Source organism: Cryptomeria japonica, chromosome 7 (assembly GCF_030272615.1).
Source record: "Cryptomeria japonica chromosome 7, Sugi_1.0, whole genome shotgun sequence".
Lineage (NCBI taxonomy): Eukaryota > Viridiplantae > Streptophyta > Pinopsida > Cupressales > Cupressaceae > Cryptomeria > Cryptomeria japonica.
In genome coordinates, this window is record NC_081411.1 from 830,606,295 (window position 1) to 830,627,718 (window position 21,424).

The 21,424-nt window shown below is 34.6% G+C and overlaps 1 protein-coding gene across 1 annotated transcript; it reads left to right on the forward strand.

Annotated features, from left to right (window-relative positions):
* The first annotated feature begins 907 nt into the window (after positions 1-907).
* On the forward strand, positions 908-1,733 carry LOC131074267 (delta-selinene-like synthase, chloroplastic). Its single transcript, XM_058010852.1, has 3 exons — positions 908-1,079; positions 1,158-1,339; positions 1,460-1,733. Exons 1-3 carry the CDS (start codon positions 972-974, stop codon positions 1,554-1,556), a joined length of 387 nt encoding a protein of 128 aa, XP_057866835.1. The 5' UTR covers positions 908-971; the 3' UTR covers positions 1,557-1,733.
* Positions 1,734-21,424: the final 19,691 nt, after the last annotated feature.

Consider the following 21,424-nt stretch of genomic DNA (forward strand, 5'->3'; position numbering starts at 1 on the left):
GCTATAATAATTACTTGTCCAATTTGATAGAACATAGAAAACTATTGTAAGATCACATAATAAACAACAGTCATAAAATGTTATTTAAATATATTCAAATTAATTTTCAATACAATGTAAAGACTTTTAAAATCTTATAATGAACTTCCCAACTAACCCAATTACTCATAAAAGTATTAATGACTAACCTTAAATCAAGAAATGTTGATTGATAATTTGTTTTCAATGTATTGAACTATAAGTCAAAGAAGTCTCAAGTTTTTGTTCTCCAGAAAATCAAAATGATCTGAAAAAAAATGTGATGAGATTAATTGATTGAGACAGTTACCAAATTAATAGATTATACATCCAAATATGAATTAATACAGATTATACATCCATATGCGAATTGGTTGAGACAGTTACCAAATTAACAGATTATACATCCATATGCGAATTGATTGAGACAGTTACCAAATTAACAGATTATACAGGCTGATCTTTCATATGCGAATTCATTGAGACGGTTACCAAATTAACAGATTATACAGGCTGATCTTTCATATGCGAATTCATTGAGACGGTTACCAAATTAACAGATTATACATCCATATGCGAATTGATTGAGACAGTTACCAAGTTAACAGATTATACAGGCTGATCTTTCATATGCGAATTGATTGAGACGGTTACCAAATTAACAGATTATACAGGCTGAAGCTATTCTGGTTCCAAAATAGACCTTTCGTACAGCATGTGAACCAGAATAGATGCGTCCGATTATACATCCCTATGTGAATTGATTGTGACAGTTGCCAAACTAACACAAATGAACACTGACCTAGGGACTAAAAATTCAAAGCACATGTTCATTTAAACCATACAAGCGTGTAAAAGGCACTATAAATAGCATTACCGTAGTTGTAAAGTTGAGCACAACCATTAAACACGTAAATATCTGTCTTGATTTTGTATTGCTCATTTTATCTGCAATGTCTAATTTGAAGGGAGACCACATTTCTTCTGTTTCTTCCATACCATCTAATGCTTTCAATCACTGGGATGATACTTTTGTCCAATCTATCCAAACACCATACGCGGTAAATAACTTTTCTTTTATTCCCGTCAAAATGTTTTCTTCTGCTATTTTCCTTCTTTGCTGATTGTGCATTTTTCAGGGATCTGAATACCGCGAACGTGTGGAAAAAGTGGTGAATGAAGTGAAAATGTTGTTAAAAGAAACGCAGAGTGGAGAAAACGATCTAATTGAACGGCTTGAGATGGTTGATGCACTGCAATGCCTCGGAATAGATCGATATTTTCAGGGCGAGATAAAAGCAGCTCTTGATTACGTTTACCGGTCTCTTTTAAGTTTCTCTTTTCAACTACTGTTTGCATTTAGATTTGTAATTTTTTATATACGTAAAATTATTATGGAAGCTTGAAAACATTAAACAGGAGAGTTATTTTGTGGGTACAGAGCTTGGAATGGAAGTGTGGGGATAGGATTGGGAAGTGAAAGTTCTACAATGGATATTAATGCCACAAACCACAACTATTGTCACAATCATGGATGACATTTTGTAATCGCTCAAGGTTGGGATGTTTCTATTTTACAAAACATTCCAAGCAACCTCAAGACATGTATTGAATTTGTTTTCAAAATGGTTCTTGAATTGACAAGTTATGTTGTGAAAAAGAAAGGGCATGACATAATGCCTTTTGTTATAAAAGCAGTGTGTATACTTCTACAAGGCCCTTTTAATGTGCTTTAGAACATACTATGTGGATTATATAGCAAATTAAATATCAAACAAAATATTAGATTTGATAACAAATTAGTGATAATTTAGAGCCATTAGACATGGTTTCTATAAAAAATTACAAATAATTAGATTTTATAGAAATGGAACCTATTGAAACTAACAAAAAGAAATTAAGGGTTGACTAAGTAGTGGATTTCCTAACTCTAATTTGTATGATGATTTTTTACAAATTTAAGACACTCCTTTATTTATATGACTGATGGATACTAATATGATGAAATAGAGAAACAAAAAAAAAATACTAAATTATATTGCTACATTAGAGTTTCTAATGTGTTAACCATATATAGTATATCAAAGAAGTAACAACAAACCAAATTATATATAGTATGTTGTAAGAAATATTTAGGCACGTCATTAAAATTTATTGAGGTTTAATTTTAAAAATAATATATTATTACTGTGAAAAAACAATTTTGTATTATTTTTAGGCCCAACCTTGTATATAGATTCTAGACAATAAGGACAAAAATAAGAACAATTTTTATACTTCAAATCCATGCAAAAAATTATTTTGATCATATTTAAAAATAGAACTAGTTATATAGATCATGGAATAAAATTATGAAATAGTTCTAACATGTATATTGCATTGTGTTTTAGTGGGTAGATTATGGAGAAGCTTGTTTTGAGCAATCAAGATGAAAAATAAATGGATATTTTCCAACCTATAATGAGTACATGAAATTTGTTTCATGAAGTGTAGCATTTGGACCAATATTGTTACACATTGTCTTTAAGATTAGCATGTTGTATTTTATGTGATGACAATATTGAGAAGATATACCTTGATGGATCCAGATTCTACCAACCCATGTGAGTGTGTATACAGTTAATTGATGATGATTTTGAGTTTTTGATTCTTTTCCTCCTTTTCATAGACATTAAATATAAATATAAATGTTATGATACATTTCAATATTAACATATTTCTAATGTTAATGTAGGATGAGAGACTCCATGGAAAGACTGCCTCGACTATTTCTTGTTATATGGGTGATCATCCTAATTGTTTAGAAGGAAAGGAATTAAATCACATCATCAAACTCAATAATGAATCATTGAAGGAATTTACAAGGGAAATTTTAAAATCGAACAATTTTTTTCTTAATTGTGAGAAGATATGTGCCATTAGTACTAGAGGAGTACAATTTTTGTATATATTTAGAGATGGCTTTACATATTGTCACAAGGAGATCAAGAATCAAATATTTCAAGTTTTTGTTCATCCAATATAAGTATAAAAAAGAAAGCATTTTTATCATCTAAAAATAAAATGCGTTCTTTACTCTAGAATTCTAGTAAAGCATAAACTTAGATGATACTTCTAGTTTTATTCTATTGTAATAATTTATTTGTTTTTTATTACGAAAGAAACAGGTTTTGAAGGGACCTAAAACCCTTTAATAAAGATCTACATCAAAAAGCAACCTTGAGTAAAACCATTAGAACTAGAGCCCAAAGACAACAAAAGACCAACAAAAAACAAAAATCTAGCAAAGAGACAAAAGAAAGGAAGAAGATAGTACAATTTTTTTAGGGCCTCGACAGCCTTAGTTTCTAGCTAAGTCATGTTTAGAGAAAATTTCTTAAGCTCCTGAATTTCTTGGCAGGTAGATTTCTTCTTCAAATTAGCTCTGGTTCTTTTACAAGGCCCAACTCTTTCCTCCTATTTTTTTGTCCAAGGCATCCACATCCACAGTAGCACCTTCATGATGGAGGTATTCAAGCTTTCCAACAATGGTGTTTATACTCTCACTAGAATTCTTCACCACTTTATGGTTGTAGGTCACCAAAGATATCAAATTCTCATTGACTTTTTGGAACTTGTTCTCCATCTAACTGAATCTACCCTCAAACTCTTTCTTGAGTTTATCCTCTAGCTGTGAAATTCTCCTATCATAGTCTTTCTTCATCTCACTAACCGTACCCATCATTTTCTTCATGAAATCCATAATTGACTTTCTCTGGTCCACTATCCATTATTTTGTAGCCTGATATCTTGTTTGTTGATAATTACCCGAAGTTTCACATTGATGTCCTTAATTTCATGAAAAGACCATTTAAACATCCTAAACTTATCCACAGCATCATCGCAGGCCATTGACAAGACATCATCAGGGTTCTCCCTTCCTAGATTGAGAAAAGAGGAGTTGGCATTGAGATCCTTTGGGTAGGGGGGTCTATCACTTCTGGAAGGGGCTGAGATAGACTTATCTGGAATGGAGTTGTGGGAGGGTAGAGAATCAGACATTGAAGTAGAAGCAGGAGTAGCTCTTCCTTATTTAGCTTTGTGACCAATCTTCAAAGAAGAGTACGACCCAGATTCAAACTTTTCCATATCAGCAATCCACTCTTCCTCATTAGAGGAAAGGCTAACATGATCATCTTCCTCAAACTCACTAGAACCTTCAAAAACCCTAGTTGAAGGAGAGGTCAGGGTTTTGATACACATGTTCATGGATAAGGAAAAGAAAACCCCCATGAAGGATAGGAAATTTTTTGATTTTTCTATTGTCCTTAATGCTGGCATTGATGGACACCATTAAAAAGAAGGGGAAAGAAACCTTCACATTGTGCCTAAAGCAATTAAGCAAAACAAAATGATGCCCATAGGCCCTAGTGTATCTACCATCAAGGGTAGCATATTTTATCAAACCAACAAGAACAAAGTGTCATATAGATTTTATGTTACCCTTGTTGTAGCTTCTTTTATCCACTTTGGCTAACTTTTCCCTCTCCTTCTCATTTCTGGGAAATCTTTTGACAGCGATAGCAAACATTTTCCTATCTTTGTAAAATTTCACATCTTCCATTGACAGTCCAGTAACTTTAGTGATTAGCTTCTCATCAATTTCCACCTTTCTTCCCTCAATTTGGATTTTCACATCCTTCAAACTCTTGGTGAATTTATTTGTGATCAATAAATGGGGTAAGACCGCCATGATCCAGAATATGCCATATCATTTTTTTCTTCCTGAGCTCTTCACAGTTTAAGGGTTCAACCCTTTTCCTTTCTCTTTCCATGGTGTGAACAATGGGATTGGTGCACAGGGTAGGGAAATTCTAAAAAGGGTCACAAGATACCCAGAAAGCATGTGACACAATTAGAAATAACACAAGAATGACATACTTAATCATTAAAATTTGAGCCATCATATTAAGGCATAACATGATCATTAAATGTTATAGCTTGTTTACCCTAGGCCAAATCATATAGTATCAAGCCCTTAATTTTGGTCGATGGCCTATCACCAAGCCCTCACACTTTTTCATCATTGCTCCTAATTCCCAAATTAGGAAAGTGGTCAGCGAGCCCATTAGCTTCACAATAGGAATGAGAGATATTAAAGTTTTGAAATGATTTTATTATATCCCTATCTTGCTCAATCCAAATTTTAATGTTCCAAGAAGGTTTTTATTTTTCGAATAGGCCTTGGATACTGTTGTTAGAGTCCCCCTCAAGCCAGATTCAATTAGCATTGATTTTTTTAGCCAACAATAACCCATGGTAGGTAGTCACAACTTCAGTAAGGTGGTATGTCTAACATCCCAAGGGGAGTGCCACCACTTATAAAATCCTACTATTTTCATCCCTAATCACTCCCCCATACCCAGCTGGTAATAATTTCTTTGTTACTACAATTCATCTATGCTTATTTAGATTGAATTGCAACTTTCTCTTAGATAGGGTTGAGATGTTATATGGTTTTCATATAGATGTTGTATAAGTTTTTTATAGTAAATAATTGTTTTATCTGTACCTAACCTTTATGCACATTTTATTATTCAAGAAAAATATTTGATTAGTATTTTTCATTTTAATTTTTCTTTCATAATATTATGATATAGTTGAAATATGTTGTACTTTTTATATATTTTGATGGTTAGTAACCACCTCCAATATTTTTATTGTAATTTATTTATTTATGAAAAAAGATTTGGTATAGATTTCATGATATTGTTGAAAATAAACTATATCTTCTTTAATATCATAATTGAAGAAGCTTGAGGCAATTTTTGATGCTCCTACTATCATGATAATTATAATACTAATAGTCCAATTCAAATTAAAACATTGAACATTGATCATGTTGATGGTATTGGTGCTTCTACTATAATGCCCCGCCAGGAACCCCAAAGGAATACCCACAACAAGGGTGAAACAAATTTTTTTTTAAAAGCATAAGCATATAAAGTGCATAAAACACAACATGCACGATAAAACACAAGAGGGAGACTTACACCATAATTCCTTAAGGGTTACCAACAAAGAATAAAATCAAAATTTAAATTCGACAATTAAGGTTAATCCAATAATCCATCAAAATAGATATAACATATTAAGCCATATGTAGTAACAGATTACACCATTGAAAGATTGAAAGGATACAATACAATTTCTCTTCAATAAGAATTTACACATATCATAAAGGAAACTGATAAATAACATCCCAAACTTAGGATTACATTGCTCTTCCAATACATGGCTTCTCAATATACATATAAAGTTACAAATTAACCAAATACAAGTTTACATAAATCTCATAGATACAATGACCACATAGGTCTCCAAAGAATAATAATCTCCAAACATGAGATAAAGCATGAGCCACGAACCACAGGAACACCTGCGAAGCCAATTTCTTGCATGAAGGCACGAATAAGAACTTCCAATGGGAAGTGGCACTACCACCCAACCATGTGATCCCAAACTAGAAATCACCCCATCGTGCTAGGAGATAGTAGAGGACCCTCAAGCAAGCAAAAACATGACATGGTCAACATAACAATACGACTCCACAATATCCAGGTGACTCAACATCACAAATACACAAGTGACTCGACATCACAAACACAAGTGAACCTAAAGAGAGAGTGTCATCACATAGCTTATGATAGTTACCATGGTCGGCCTCCATAGGTCTCGGCCCCCATCCTAGGTTTATCCTGGTAACCTCTCCCGAACCTCCGACTCCAACTAAGTCTCATGAAGACAAGGTGGTTGGTCTGCCATTCTAGGCCTCTCACTACATTATGAGCCCTGTATAAGAACTCACCTATGCGTGAGGTACAATATCTTATTTAATGTTATGAAATACCCACCTAATCAATTAATTAGATTATCACTTATTATCTGACTTTCAATGGGTTATCTTGCCAACCACTTTGGGTGTGGCCCCCACTCGAAAGCCACTCTCTCAAAGGACACTAAACAAACATGGTCACTCCATGTCGAGGACCCTATGGCAAAGAAGACAGCCATTACACCACTATCCAAAAATAAGTGGTCAAAACAAGGACATAATGACTTTTGGCTAACCATAAGGCAAAGACACTACATGGTTAAGACAACAAAGTCATCATATATCACTTGGTCAAAGGTACCAAATACACCATCATAGGATGACTGAACCATGAACCAAAAATAACACAATACAACTCTTTGCAAGGAAAGCCAATTTCACTAAGTCCGCACTCAGATAAATCTTGAGAAAATTGGCATCATAAGCAATTGCAAATTCATTGATTGAAAATTAAATAAGACACTCTTCTACGACATTCACATCTATTCAATTTCCAAATCAATATTCCATCAAGATTAAAATCCACATTAAATAATCAACTAAATAAAACATGAATTCCTAATAGGCATTTTAATCCATTTCCAGAATATATCCAAATTTACTAATTTGAATTACTAATTCATGCCTTGATTTCCATAAATAAATTTATTAATCCACATAATAAAAATCACATTGAAAATTACTATTTTTATTTAACATTAAAAACAAGCTTTAAAAATATTTCATTTCATACACATAAATTCATAGCACATAAAAAGTTGTACTGTGAATGGTACAAGGTCATGCAGGGGCCAAGGCCAACCCACGATAGTGCTGATGCTGAGGCAGCAAACACTACCTGCCGGTAGTACTGCTACCGACCGGTAGCAGGCCTATTGATCGATAGTGTTGCTACTGTCGGTAGCAGTCCTACCAACCAATAGCACTGCTACCAGCCGATAGTAGTCCTACTGACTGGTAGTACTGCTACCTACGACTAGCAGCCACTACCAACCTAGATGGTGGGGCTAGCTCAGCACGAGGTAAGGTAAGGTCATCTAATAAAATAAATTCATGCTTCCATAGCATTTAAAATCAATATGCTACAAAATCAATTTAACATGAAAATGATTCATTCCCTGATCATTTCACGGGCACACACACACATAGTGCCAAAATCCAAATTACAAAGGGATATTTACCAATAAGGTAAATGGTGGGTTAAAATCACACAAGAGCCCAATAAATAAAGATTTAGGCAACAATAGAAGATTTCAACAAGTAGAAGAAGGGTTCAGATAAATTTCCTTACTTCCATACACAGGAAGAGTTCCTTGCATCTAGAAAAAGGCAATAACCAATTTTTGCCAACATAAACCCCAAATCTTGGGCAATTTGATACTAGAAAGCACACAAAAAACTAAATCTAATTCATTCTATTCCAAATAGAAGAGGTAATTCAAGAATTTGATTTTCAAGAACAAATAACAAACAACAAATAGAGAAATGAACCATTTCTTTCCTATATGCAAACATATGATATAAGTTTCACAAAATCAACAATAACAGGCATTTCTTCTTCCATTCCAATCATTCCATAAGAATCTACAAAGAGATTTGCATTTTTTTAACACACAAGAAGCAACTAAAAAATTCAAATTTAAATTTCAAACAAGAAGAGATTATCCAACCTTGAAGCAAACTAGCAAGCAAAATGATGGAAGAATCTCAGTCCTTACAAACCAAATCAAATTCCATCTCCTCTTTCATAATGGCTTTTCCAAATTTCTCTTCCAAATTTTCTGCCTTATTTTCCCATAAACTTCCAAGAATATATGGGAAAATAATTTCAACCTAAAATTTTGAGGTTAAAAGTCTTCTCCACCAATCAGATTAAATTATTTTTTAAAGTAAAAAGCAATCAGATTTACTCTTTTCTAAAAATAATTCTTTTCCGAAAAACAAAATACAAAAGGGCAAGTGCAAGTGCAAGGTAATGAGTCACAAATTCATGAAAGTTTGCACGTTGGAAAACATGCTCTTGAAAATGGGGGCTTGTTTTCAAAAAATGGGAGCCCATTTTCAAAAAATGGGGGCCCATTTATGCTTTGGGACCCCAAGTCAAAAGGTAACGGGGGGCCGAAGCTAAAATAAACGGGCCCTCATTTTGTTCTAAAACAGGGGCCTTCTTTTAAACAAAATGGGGGCCCATTTTTTAAAAACGGGTCCCCATTTCTAAATCGTATTTTACCTTTTTTTTCGGGCGAATTTTTTCTTTTTCACCCTGGAAGTGAAGTGAGAACGAGAGATCAAAAATGGGCCCCCATGCTGTGGATTCCATTTCAAGCCTCCACCACTATCCCAGGTACACATTCAATCATCTATTTTCACATTTTGTAATTTTCTTGTATATTTTTACTGTTTTTTGTGTATTATTTAGATTTTTTGGTATTATTTTAGTTTTTTTTTTAAAGTAGCCTATAAATTAATTTTTGTTTACATTTGTAAATTCTTAATTTTGATATGAAATATTCTTCAATAGTTAACGCTAAACCCTAATCAACAAATTTATAAATCAAAACCAAACCTAGATAGTTAACAAAACAAAATATCAAATTTACAAGATACAAGATATCTCAGAAACATCAAAATGAAAACCAAAACCAAATCGAAACAAAATCAAAACCAAAACCAAAACCAAATCGAAACAAAATCAAAACAAAAACCAAAACAAAATTGAAACTAAATGGAAATCAAAACCAAACCAAATCCAAACTAAACCAAACCAAATGAAATGGCACAATAGGATCGTTAAATGTTTCTAGGAAATTTTTTTTAGGTATTGGGCCTTTCAACCAATAAATGAAAAAAAAATTAACCACTTATAGCAAGCCACCATTCCAATTCCTTAAATTTAACATATGTACCAAAATTGTTCTTAATCCTCAGTAGGCAATACAAAAGTTACCACTATTCGTATAACCTTAAAATTAATTAACATTACCCTTCAAATTTTAGATATCAAAGTTTAGGCTCAGATTCATGCCATGTCATGGCATAATAGGACACATTATGCCATGATGGCATAATATGTCCTATTATGCCATGGCATTGCATAATAGGTCCATAGTTGGTCCTATTGTATCATGTCATGGCATAATAGGTCCTATTATGCCATGACATTGCATAACAGTCCACCTATTATGCCATCATGGCATAACAGGTCCATAATGGGACCTATTAAGCCACAACATGACATGATTTTCTCGAATTGCCAACTTCATCATCTAATTCATCTCCAACACTGAATTTGTGCTAATTCAACATGTTTACTTAGTATGATAGGACCAATTATGGACCTATTATTCCATGATGGCATAATATGTCCTATTATGCCATGTCATTGCATAATATGTCCTATTATGCCATGGCATTGCATAATAGGTCCATAGTTGGTCCTATTATATCATGTCATGGCATAATAGGACCTATTCTATTATGCCATGACATTGCATAATAGTCCACCTATTATGCCATCATGGCATAATAGGTCCATAATAGGACCTATTAAGCCATGACATGACATGATTTTCTCTAATTGCCAACTTCATCATCTAATTCATCTCCAAAACTGAAGTACTAATTCGACATGTTTACTTAGTATGATAGGACTAATTATGCACCAACAAAGTGAATGTACACATTGAGGTGACACATAACATAAAAGAGAAACCACTATATATGATATATTAGTGTATCACCTAGATTTAACTCTTACTTTTCCTTCATTCATAAATTATCTTTCATATTGTTCACTTTTCACGTCTACTTTATCTTTTGGTAGCTATTTATCTCCTTTATGTCTTATCTCCCACTTTGGGAACATATAGGTTTAATTTAATCTTTTATGTTTACTTCATATTCTATTACCCCACTTGTAGGGCATGTTTAATATTTTCTCACTTCATTTCCTTTCATGATTCCTACTTTTTCTTCATATGTTTTATCTCCTATTTTTACATTATCTAATCTTTATTAGTAACTACTAATTTCCCATAATGATTTATGTCTTATACTTTAACCTTTGTTCTATCTTATGATCTTCAAGATTATTTGCTTCATATATGTTCATATAGTGTTTTTTTTATCTTATTAAAGCATTATCTTATGTTTGTATATTGGTTAATCTAGCTTCTTAAAGTATTATCTTATGTTCATACATTGGGAAATTTATCAATTTAGATCATTTTTGTATATCCTTCCACTTATATATAATTATATCTAGGTACACTGATAATTAGGTCTATATGATCTCTTACTCTTATGTCTAGTTACTAAAAACATGTTATTTATTATTTTTCATCAATGACTTATCATCATTATTTTATTTTTTTTCAACAAGAGCATGCTATTTACAATCCTTTTTTTTCATGCCTATTATTTTAGAGAATATAATAGATTATCACTATTTGATCACGCATTTTTGCATCTTAGTATCATATGATTGTTCCTCACATGATGATCTCGTATTGCTATTATCTTTCATGATCTTATGATCATATCTTGGTTTATAGAGCGTAATGATCTTACATTTCAATATCTTATTTTAAGCACTTATCATCTGGGTATATGCATGAAGTTGTGATACCAAAAAGGCGCCACACTTCAAAAAAAAGAAAAATAGTCATAAGGTGTGTGCACTATAGGGCACACGCCCTATAGTGTGTGCGCCCTATGAGCATTTAAAACTTTAAAAAAACCCATGTCCGCATTTTGGATGCATTCTGCATTCCCAAACTCGTGTTTTGGTGATTTCGGGTGCCATTTTCTTGCACTCACCCTTTGTAAAAGCTTGATATTGGGCACTAAGTTGTCCATCTCTCATCAAAATTCCACCATGCCATCGAAGAGCTCAAAGAGGTATGCGTTTTTATTTTCTTATTGTCATTTATTATTAATTTGAAGATTAAACTAGGTTTATTGATTTAAATTTATTTTCATTATCAGGAAATGAGATTCGACGAGAAAATGTTGAAAACACTCAATCACATCCTCCTGAAGACCATATTGAAGAAGAAGCACATCAATCACCTCCTCATGAAGACCATATTGAAGAAGAAGACATCAAGAACCTCCTACAATCTCTATACATCCCATAGGTACACAAGAAAACCTATTAGGTCAAATAGAAAATAGCCAAAAAGAGCTTGAAGGTTTAATCACATGGCTAAAAGATCCCATTGCAACAAACTCCCATAGGACAAACCTTGCCAGTTCTTTGCAACATATTGTATCTCACATACAATCTGTGACTAGGCAAATAAATTTTTGATCCATTAAGAAAGAAGAACAAAAGCAATTTTATGCTGACAAATTATCATATGCGGAAGTGGAGAAAAAGAAAATTAATAAATTTGACTTGTGTGCTCTTTTTACGGACCCCTGAATGAATCAACCTTTACACCCTGGATGTAGGAGATTCCCTATTCATTGGTGTCATCATGAAGGGATTAAGAATAATTTTTGGGATAGGTGGTGGATGGTATTTGATCAGCCCCCATGCAATAATCATGAGGCACCCCAATACTTTTTGAGAAAACTATACTGTGAGTTTGTCCTTATTGAGATCCAAAACTATTTTGATTTTCTAGATTTCCAAGGTAGAGGTGGGGGTTCCTCGCATGATAGAGAGGGTGCACAGTGTGACCCAAATCTCCCACCAAGACCCTTGGCCAAACCTATGGTGGAGCATGCTATTATTCCTTCCATTGTGAAGGAGAGTATTGAGGTCGAAACTCTAGACTCGATTAGCTCACTCAATCAGACCCTTATACAGTATGCTAGGCCTCCAGTAGAGGGTGATGTGAGTGATGATGGTGATTCTTCTAGGCATCAAGTTCCAGCTCATTTTTGTTGATCTTGTGATTCTCTTTGCACTTATGATCCTAATAGTTCTAAGAGAACATTGTCATGACAAAATCCTTATTGAACGAAACATTTGGCATTGATACCTAGGTAAATTTAATTACAAGTACATTTCATTCTTTTTATTAAATCTTATATGTAAATTTGAGAATATATCTAAATTAGTAAATTATTATGATAAAAAATCAGAGTCAAAGTGTTCACAATACTAGCAACATTCCTACAGCACCCTTTTCATGACTTCGTCGACTTCACGGGTATACAAGGAGTGAAGAAATATAATTATTATATGTAGATAGTTGAACCTTATGTGAATGAATTTCTAATTACTCATTTTGGATGTCAAATAGTTTGATTCTAGACCTTCAACATCAACACCTCACAGTGTATTTCATCGATAATCTTTCACCCAAGGAAACAATCTATCTTTAATGTTCTTATCAAATAATCTTGATAGTTTTGGCGATTAATCAATATACTTTGTTTAATTTTCAGATGTTGACATCAAAGACTCCTCCTGTTGTCCGCTCGTTAATGGAGTGCAGTGTTACTGTAGCAATAGAAAGTTCAACTACTTTAACAGAAGTATGAGATATATTTGTAAATTTAGTGAATTTAGCATTACATTTGTTATCTTTATAATATGTTATTGAAAATTTTAATGACACTTGTATTTAGTTTAATTTATATTGTGATGCTTATAGGAGGGGCTTGTCACTCCAGATCATGAATGTGCACTTGTTGTGGATGAACATCATGATTATTTGTATGTAGTAAGTGACTATTATATTATATGTCATTCTAAAATTCAATTTTTGTATATTCTAACATCATTCTCTTCATTGTATCAAGTGGAGTTACAAAAAAATCTGAAGAGGAGGTCGAGTGGACGTACTCGAAAGACACATGCATCATATACATCTCCATCCCCTCAACAAGAAAACATATCTCATGATCTATTTCCTTCCCTTAGAGGGAAATGAATAGAATAGGGTCCTATGTTGTATGCCTATATGGAAATTTTGAACATATGTTTTGTATTACGAATATGTGACATTCTATCTCCATATGGCTTTTGGCAAGCTCCTATTTGACTTTATTGGATACCATGTTGTATGCCTATATGGAAAATTTGAACATATGTTTTGTATTACGAATATGTGACATTCTATATCCATATGGCTTTTGGCAAGCCCATATTTGACTTTATTGGATATCATGTTGTATGCCTTTATAGAAATTTTGAACATATGTTATGTTTTATGAATACGTGAAATTCTATGTCCATATGGCTTTTGGAAAACCTATTTGTTTGTATTGGATATATTTGATTGTTTTAACAGTATACAATGTTGTGTGGATTTCTAGCTTTTTGGTTAATCCAAATCATTTATCATGGTTATCCATAATTGCAGTACAAATGATTAAATGAATAATTACGCAAAGTTTATTGTTACTTAAGCTTTGAACCTAAATATATGTTTGTAATCCAAGACACAAGCTTATGAGGATCAACACAAATTCAATAGTTATAGTCAAAATAAGACTATATAAAGGAAACATGGAAAGAACCAAAAATAGACAATGTAAGACACCATTGTACCAATATCCATTCTAAAAAAATTGCACAGCCCATAAACTTATATTCATCCAATGCATGCACTTAGGCGATTTTGCTGCTAAGGTGTGGCCTACAATTATTGGGCAAGTTGGAGAGCAAAATTAAGGCATTCCTAGCATAAACCTGGCCACCCCGATGCGTACGAGCTAACGGTTCGGTGCCACGATGAGCAGATTGAAAGATGGGGCATTGTGCAACTTTTCATTGAACTCATCTAACACTTTTTGTCACAACCGAGAAAGTGTTTCCACGAGCAACTGGATCTGATTCTACTAAAACTAAGAGATGATTTTTTAGAGTGCCATAACACGACCCCATAGGATCAGACGGCTCGTTCTTATGATTAACAGGCACTGAGAAATGCGATGCCAAATATTGACAACTTTGAGCAACTTGAGCACTTAAGCAATTTCGTTGCTAGGGTGTGGCCCGCAATGATCAGGTGAGTTTGAGAGAAAAAGGAAGGTATTCCTAGCGTAAAACCAACCACCCTGATGCATACAAACTGACGGTTTAGTGCTACAATGAGCAGATTGAAAGATGGGGCATTGTGCAACTTTTCATTGAACTCATCTGACATTTTTTGTCGCAACCGAGAAAGTGTCGCCATGAGCAACTGGATCCGAGTCTACCAAAATGGAGAGAGAATTTTTTAGAGTTCCATAACACGACCCTGAAGGATCAAACAACTCGTTCTTATGATTAACGGGTACCAAGAAACATGATGCTGAATATTGACAACTTTGAGTAACTTGAGCACTTAGGTGATTTCGCTGCCAAGGTGTGGCCCGCAATGATCGGGCGAGTTGGAGAGAAAAAAGAAGGCATTCCTAGTGTAAAACCGGCCACCCGGACATGTACAAGCTGATGGTTCAGTGTCAGAACGAGCGGATTGAAAGATGGGGCATTGTGCAACTTTTCATTGAACTCATCTGATGCTTTTTGTCACAACCGAGAAAGTGTCACCACAAGCAACTGCATTCGAGTCTACCAAAATCGAGAGAGTATTTTTTAGAGTCCCATAACACAACCCTATAAGATCAGATGGCTCGTTCTTATGATTAACGGGAGCTGACAAATGTGATGCCAAATATTGACAACTTTGAGCAACTTGAGCACTTAGGCGATTTCACTGCCAAGGTGTGGCCCGCAATGATTGGGCGAGTTGGAGAGAAAAAAGAAGGCATTCCTAGCATAAACCTAGCCACCTCGACATGTACATGCTGGCGATTTAGTGCCACGATGAGCAGATTGAAAGATGGGGCATTGTCTAACTTTTCATTGAACCCATCTGATGCTTTTTGTCTCAACCAAGAAAGTATCGCCATGAGCAACTAGATAGCATTCTATCAAAATCGAGAGAGGCATTTTTAGAGTACCATAACATGACCCCATAGGATCAGATGAACCATTCTTATGATTAATGGGCATCGGGAAACGCGATGCCGAATATTGACAACTTTGAGCAACTTGAGCACTTAGGCGATTTCATTGCTAGGATGTGGCCCGCAATGATCGGACAAGTTGGAGAGAAAAAAGAAGGTATTCCTAGCATAAACCCAGCCACCTTGATGCATACAAGCTGATGGTTCAGTGTCGCAATGAGCGGATTGAAAGATGGGGCATTGTGCAACTTTTCATTGAACCCATTTGACTCTTTTTGTTGCAACTAGATCCAAGTCTACCGAAACCGAGAGAGGATCTTTTAGAGTGTCATAACACAACCCCATAGGATTGGATGGCTTATTCTTATGATTAACGGGCGCTGAGAAATGCGATGCCAAATATTGACAAGTTGAGCAACTTGAGCACTTAGGTGATTTCATTGCTAGGGTGCGGCCCGCAACGATCGAGCGAGTTGGAGAGAAAAAATAAGGCATTCATAGCATAAACTGAGTCACCCTGACATGTACGAGCTGATGGTTCGGTGCCGCGACAAGTGGATTGAAAGATGGGGCATTGTGCAACTTTCATTGAGCCCATCTGATACTTTTTGTTGCAACCGAGAAAATGTCACCACAAGCAACTAGATCTGAGTCTACCGAAACCAAGAGAGGATTTTTTAGAGTGCCATAACATGACCCTGTAGGATCAGATGGCTCTTTCTTATGATTAACAAGCATTGAGAAACGTGATGCCGAATATTGACAACTTTGAGCAACCTGAGCACTTAGGCGATTTCACTGCTAGGGTATGGCCCGCAATGATCGGGCGAGTTGGAGAGAAAAAAGAAGGCATTCCTAGCATAAAACCAGCCACCCCGATGCATACAAGCTAACAGTTTGGTGTCGCGATGAGTGGATTGAAAGATGGGGCATTAAGCAACTTTTCATTGAACTCATTTGACGCTTTTTGTCACAACCGAGAAAGTGTCACCACGAGCAACTGGATCCGAGTCTACCAAAACTAAGAGAGCTTTTTTAGAGTGCAATAGAATGACCCCTAGAATTAGATGGCTTGTTTTTATGATTAACGAGTGCCGAGAAATGTGATGCCGAATATTGATAACTTTGAGCAACTTGAGCACTTAGGCGATTTCGCTGCCAGGGTGTGGCCCGCAATGATTGGGTGAGTTGGAGAGGAAAAAGAAGGCATTTCTAGCATAAACCCAGCCACCTCGATGTATACGAGCTAAAGGTTTGGTCTCACAATGATTGGATTGAAAGATGGGGCATTAGGCAACTTTTCATTGAACCCATCTGACACTTTTTGTGGCAATCGAGAAAGTGTTGTCACGAGCAATTGGATCCTAGTCTACCTAAACCGAGAGAGGTTTTTTTATAGTGCCATAAAACAATCCTGCAGGATCAGACGAATCATTCTTACATGTCACTAACATCAAGAAAAATGATGCCGAATTTTGACAATTTTTCACACTTTGAGTGATTGACAACAAATGAGCAATTTTAAAATCTTTTACCATATTATCCTAAAATGTCATGAAATGATCTCATGTGATCTCTAATGGTCCAAAATGACATTATTTACATAAAATCACAAAACAAGACAAAAACACATTTTTTTATATTATGATGCCTCGAGTAGTCAAAAATACAAGTCATGTACATATATCCAAATAAGAATGATATTACAATTTTTTACATTTACATTTAATCCAATGAACCATCTAGATCTTCTCTACTCTTTATCATGTCTAGTATGGCTTCATGGTCAGATTCAGGAACCTTCCATAGGTTCTTGTTTAGTGGTCTACCCCCATATCTGATCAAATGAACATTTGAAGCTACAACAAGGTTAGAATAATGAAGAATCTTCCTATGTATCTCGAAGTCCTCAAACAACCACAAGTTAGGCTTCTTCACTGGGTACCTTCTAAGCCATGTACTAGTAACAACTACTGATCCTATGGGGTACTCAATATTTTCTCCATCTACCACAGGGCCATCCAATTTCTTTTTTGCATCCACACAATGACACAGGTAATAATTTGTTCCTTCTTCATTGTCTTCAACTATAATTACTACATAAACATGCCCTGTAATGATAAAGTGAGACGAATTTAGCAAACAACTAAGGTAAAATATTAAAGTACAAAAAATTGCAGGCAGATAATTTACTTGGTTGGACTAAATTTGACACATGGTCAAAGTCAACTGATGCTTCCATCTATGTTAGTTGTAGTGCACTCGGAGGTCGATATGTCTCAAGTGGGATTAGAGGCCTCATACACCATTCGTCCACCCACTCCTTTGACTCACACTCATTATAGGCACCATCTCTACATGAAGAACAATAACATGCCATCCACCACATATGGATAGTCCATGAACCTGCATTAGAGCTTTTGAAAGAGTGGATCTCACTTGATCCTATCAATGTACAACAATCTTCTAATTTTGCAATGTTAGTATCATCTACCAACCAAAAAAATCTATGAACTGAAGACTTACCTTGATTACCTAGACCAATTGTACCATTGCACCACTGAACAATTGATTTTACATCTTTCAAGTTTGCATTCCCTTTGTACTTTAACTCTTCTCATGCTAAAGCTCTTTTAATACATGCTCCTGCACCATCATGCTCCCCTTTTCCATGCCCAACCTTAGAGAAATTCCACATATGTTGAATTGAAGTCAACTTATGCATCCTAATCAACCAATAAAACATCCGAGAGTTCTTAAATTGTGATGCACAATTATCTGACCATATGATATGTTGATGGAATGATATGCCTCGACTAGCCAAATCATTGTAGAATATCTGAAAATGACCTTGCACAAACTCTATAGAGTGTGAGCGATCATCACTAATGTAAAAATGATACTCCCTCAATATCTTCCTATCCTCTTCCATACTATCATGTGCATGAATGAATGCTATATGCACATATATAGCAACTTGTGTGGAGTTGTAATATTGTGATTGCACCTCATTCTATGGTTGTAGTGTGTAGTTCTCTATAAAGTCAACAATTGAAATGATTGTATAAAGTGGAAATGTGTCCTTGCATAACTTAAATTGTGAGTCCAACCAATGAGCTCGATGGTTATGCCTTGCATACTCATACACTACTTTCTCATGAAAGATTCCCATAAACTGATACACTGGAATCTTATCACTAACCAATTCACACCTTTTTTCTTCTTTTCCATCTTTTAGCATGTAGGCCACTATCTTATATTTTCCAAATTCTACTAATTCATTACCAATTTCTTGTCCAATATCCATATGTTGACAAATTTGTAAATGTCATAATCCACCACAATCAACACATGTGCCATCCAAGCAACACTTATTGTAATATACTTGACCATATACTCTTTCACATAAGATGCTAGATATGAATTACCGTGAAGATGTCGATGGACCATTTATGTTGCATTCTTGCAAAACATTGTTAGCATGCAAATCTATACATATGTGTTGATAAACATCATAATGGTTAGAAAATTCAATATGTACTCTAGAATAACAAGTTGTGAATGTGTGATTTATTTTGACATAAAAAGGCTTTACCATTTCAAAGAATCTTTGACTAATTTTAATTTGAGGATACATATGTTGAAGCTTGGCAAAAAATTGTGTTTGAGTCATATCCAAAAAATGTTTCAGATGTGGATCACGGATTTTGCTACCAATCCTCTTTACAACATCTCTTTGATTTGGAGAGACCCTTGTGTTATTCTTCCAAAAATCTTCAATTAGGGATTTCAAGGCTTCAACAATTGCTTTATCTTTTTGTGGTAATCTACCAGAAAATGCCCATAACTCATTGTTATATGGATCCTCCACTCTTTGTCTCCTTCCCATAGCTCTCTTTAGACTTTGTCTACTTATCTTCAATTGTTTACTTATCTCATTTAAAGGCTCAAAAAATATTTTCCATATCCGGTTAGCATGTCTTTGACAAGTACGCTTCAGAATCTTGTCAATCATTGGTTTCAAAACATTAGCATAAATATCAATCAAATACTTAGGCTTTCTATGCAAAACTCTACGAGGTGCTCTCAAACTTTGAGTTACCTCAATATTAGGAATGTCAATAACATTACGGATAGGTGGCATACCTTCAACAGAAGATGAAAATGATGACATACCTTGAAATTGAGGTGTACAAGATGGTGTAGCTCCAATACTTGATGTCAGTTGTGAAGTACTTGCAACATCAAATGTCATAGAGGGAGTGCATTCAACATGAGATGTTGTAGACACCAATGGTGTGCCTTCAACTTGAGATGTAAGAGATGGGGTTCCTTCATCTTTAATTATGGTAGACATGCTCTCAACCTTAAGATTCAATTGTCTCATTGCATGAAGGTTTTTCATTTGTTGCCTTTGTGTGGCCAATTTCATCTCTCTCTTAGATTGGATGGATATTTCATGTTCCTCTTCAATTGGCACCTCTTCTTGTATGGTATTCAATTTCCTTTCTTCATGAAGTTGCTTCATTCCTTCTCTTTTTTTGTATTCTTAGCTTTGTGCTCTTCCGATGTTACATTTTTTGGCTCTTTCCTCAGCATGATGATGATTTCTACATGTACATGCACATAAAAGACAATAAAGTGAATTCATAAAGAGATTTCAAGAGACGTAAGGAGAAGTCCTAATTGATCTATGACTATCCTAATTATGTTAGGACATTCCTAATGCATCTATGACTATCCTAATTATGCATATGTTAAAATGGATATATGAAATTAATAATTTTCTTATGCAAATTCCTTCAAATGCATTGTTAAATCTAATGTAAATCTAATAGGATTATAATCAATTTTGACTCACACTTTTATTCTAACATTTAAACAAAATAACACTTAATAAGTATTTGAATTCTGAAAACAAGAAAATATTACCTCAATTATTCAAATTTGATAAAAAAAACTATGTTCTTCCTCTTTGACATTGCCAAATGAAAAAAAAAGGTGGTGGAGAGCTAATGGAATGTATAAAATAACCTTGCATAAAATGTCAACACCATGCAAAAAGCATTTTTTTGCCTGATCATGTGCAGAAAGAAGACAAAATGAGAGAATGTGGACTTGGATCATGGGTCAAGGGTACCATATAACCGTTTTTTAGTGCACCTCATTTAGCTAGCGCAAAATATGGCGCTAGCTATATTTGGCGCTAGCCAAATGAATTCCATTGAAATTTTTTAACCTTTCATATATTTCTATTCTATACCCTATAATCTATACTCTATACCCTATATTTTGATAGCCACAAGCATAAAAATTAAACCATTTCAAACCTATAACAAATACCCTAGATCGTATGACCAAATATGCTAAATCCTCGACCCTATACAATAACCATAGACCCTATAACCCAATATGCTAAACCATATGAGGTCATTATGGGTTGTATCGTGTCCTAAGGGGTCATATGGTGTCCTATGACCCCTTAGGACACCATATGACCCATTAGGACACCATATGACCCATTAGGAAACCATATGACCACTTAGGACACAATGTGAACCCTAACGACATGTAAGGGATTATATGGTATCCTAAGGGGTCATAGGACACAATATGACCCGT

What these genes read in the sequence shown, in the direction of transcription:
- LOC131074267 (XM_058010852.1), top strand. Translation starts at nt 972, where the DNA reads ATGTCTAATTTGAAGGGAGACCACATTTCTTCTGTTTCTTCCATACCA. An exon ending in CTATCCAAACACCATACGCG is followed by an intron (nt 1,080 to 1,157) that starts GTAAATAACTTT and finishes TGCATTTTTCAG; the next exon opens with GGATCTGAATACCGCGAACG. An exon ending in GCTCTTGATTACGTTTACCG is followed by an intron (nt 1,340 to 1,459) that starts GTCTCTTTTAAG and finishes TTGTGGGTACAG; the next exon opens with AGCTTGGAATGGAAGTGTGG.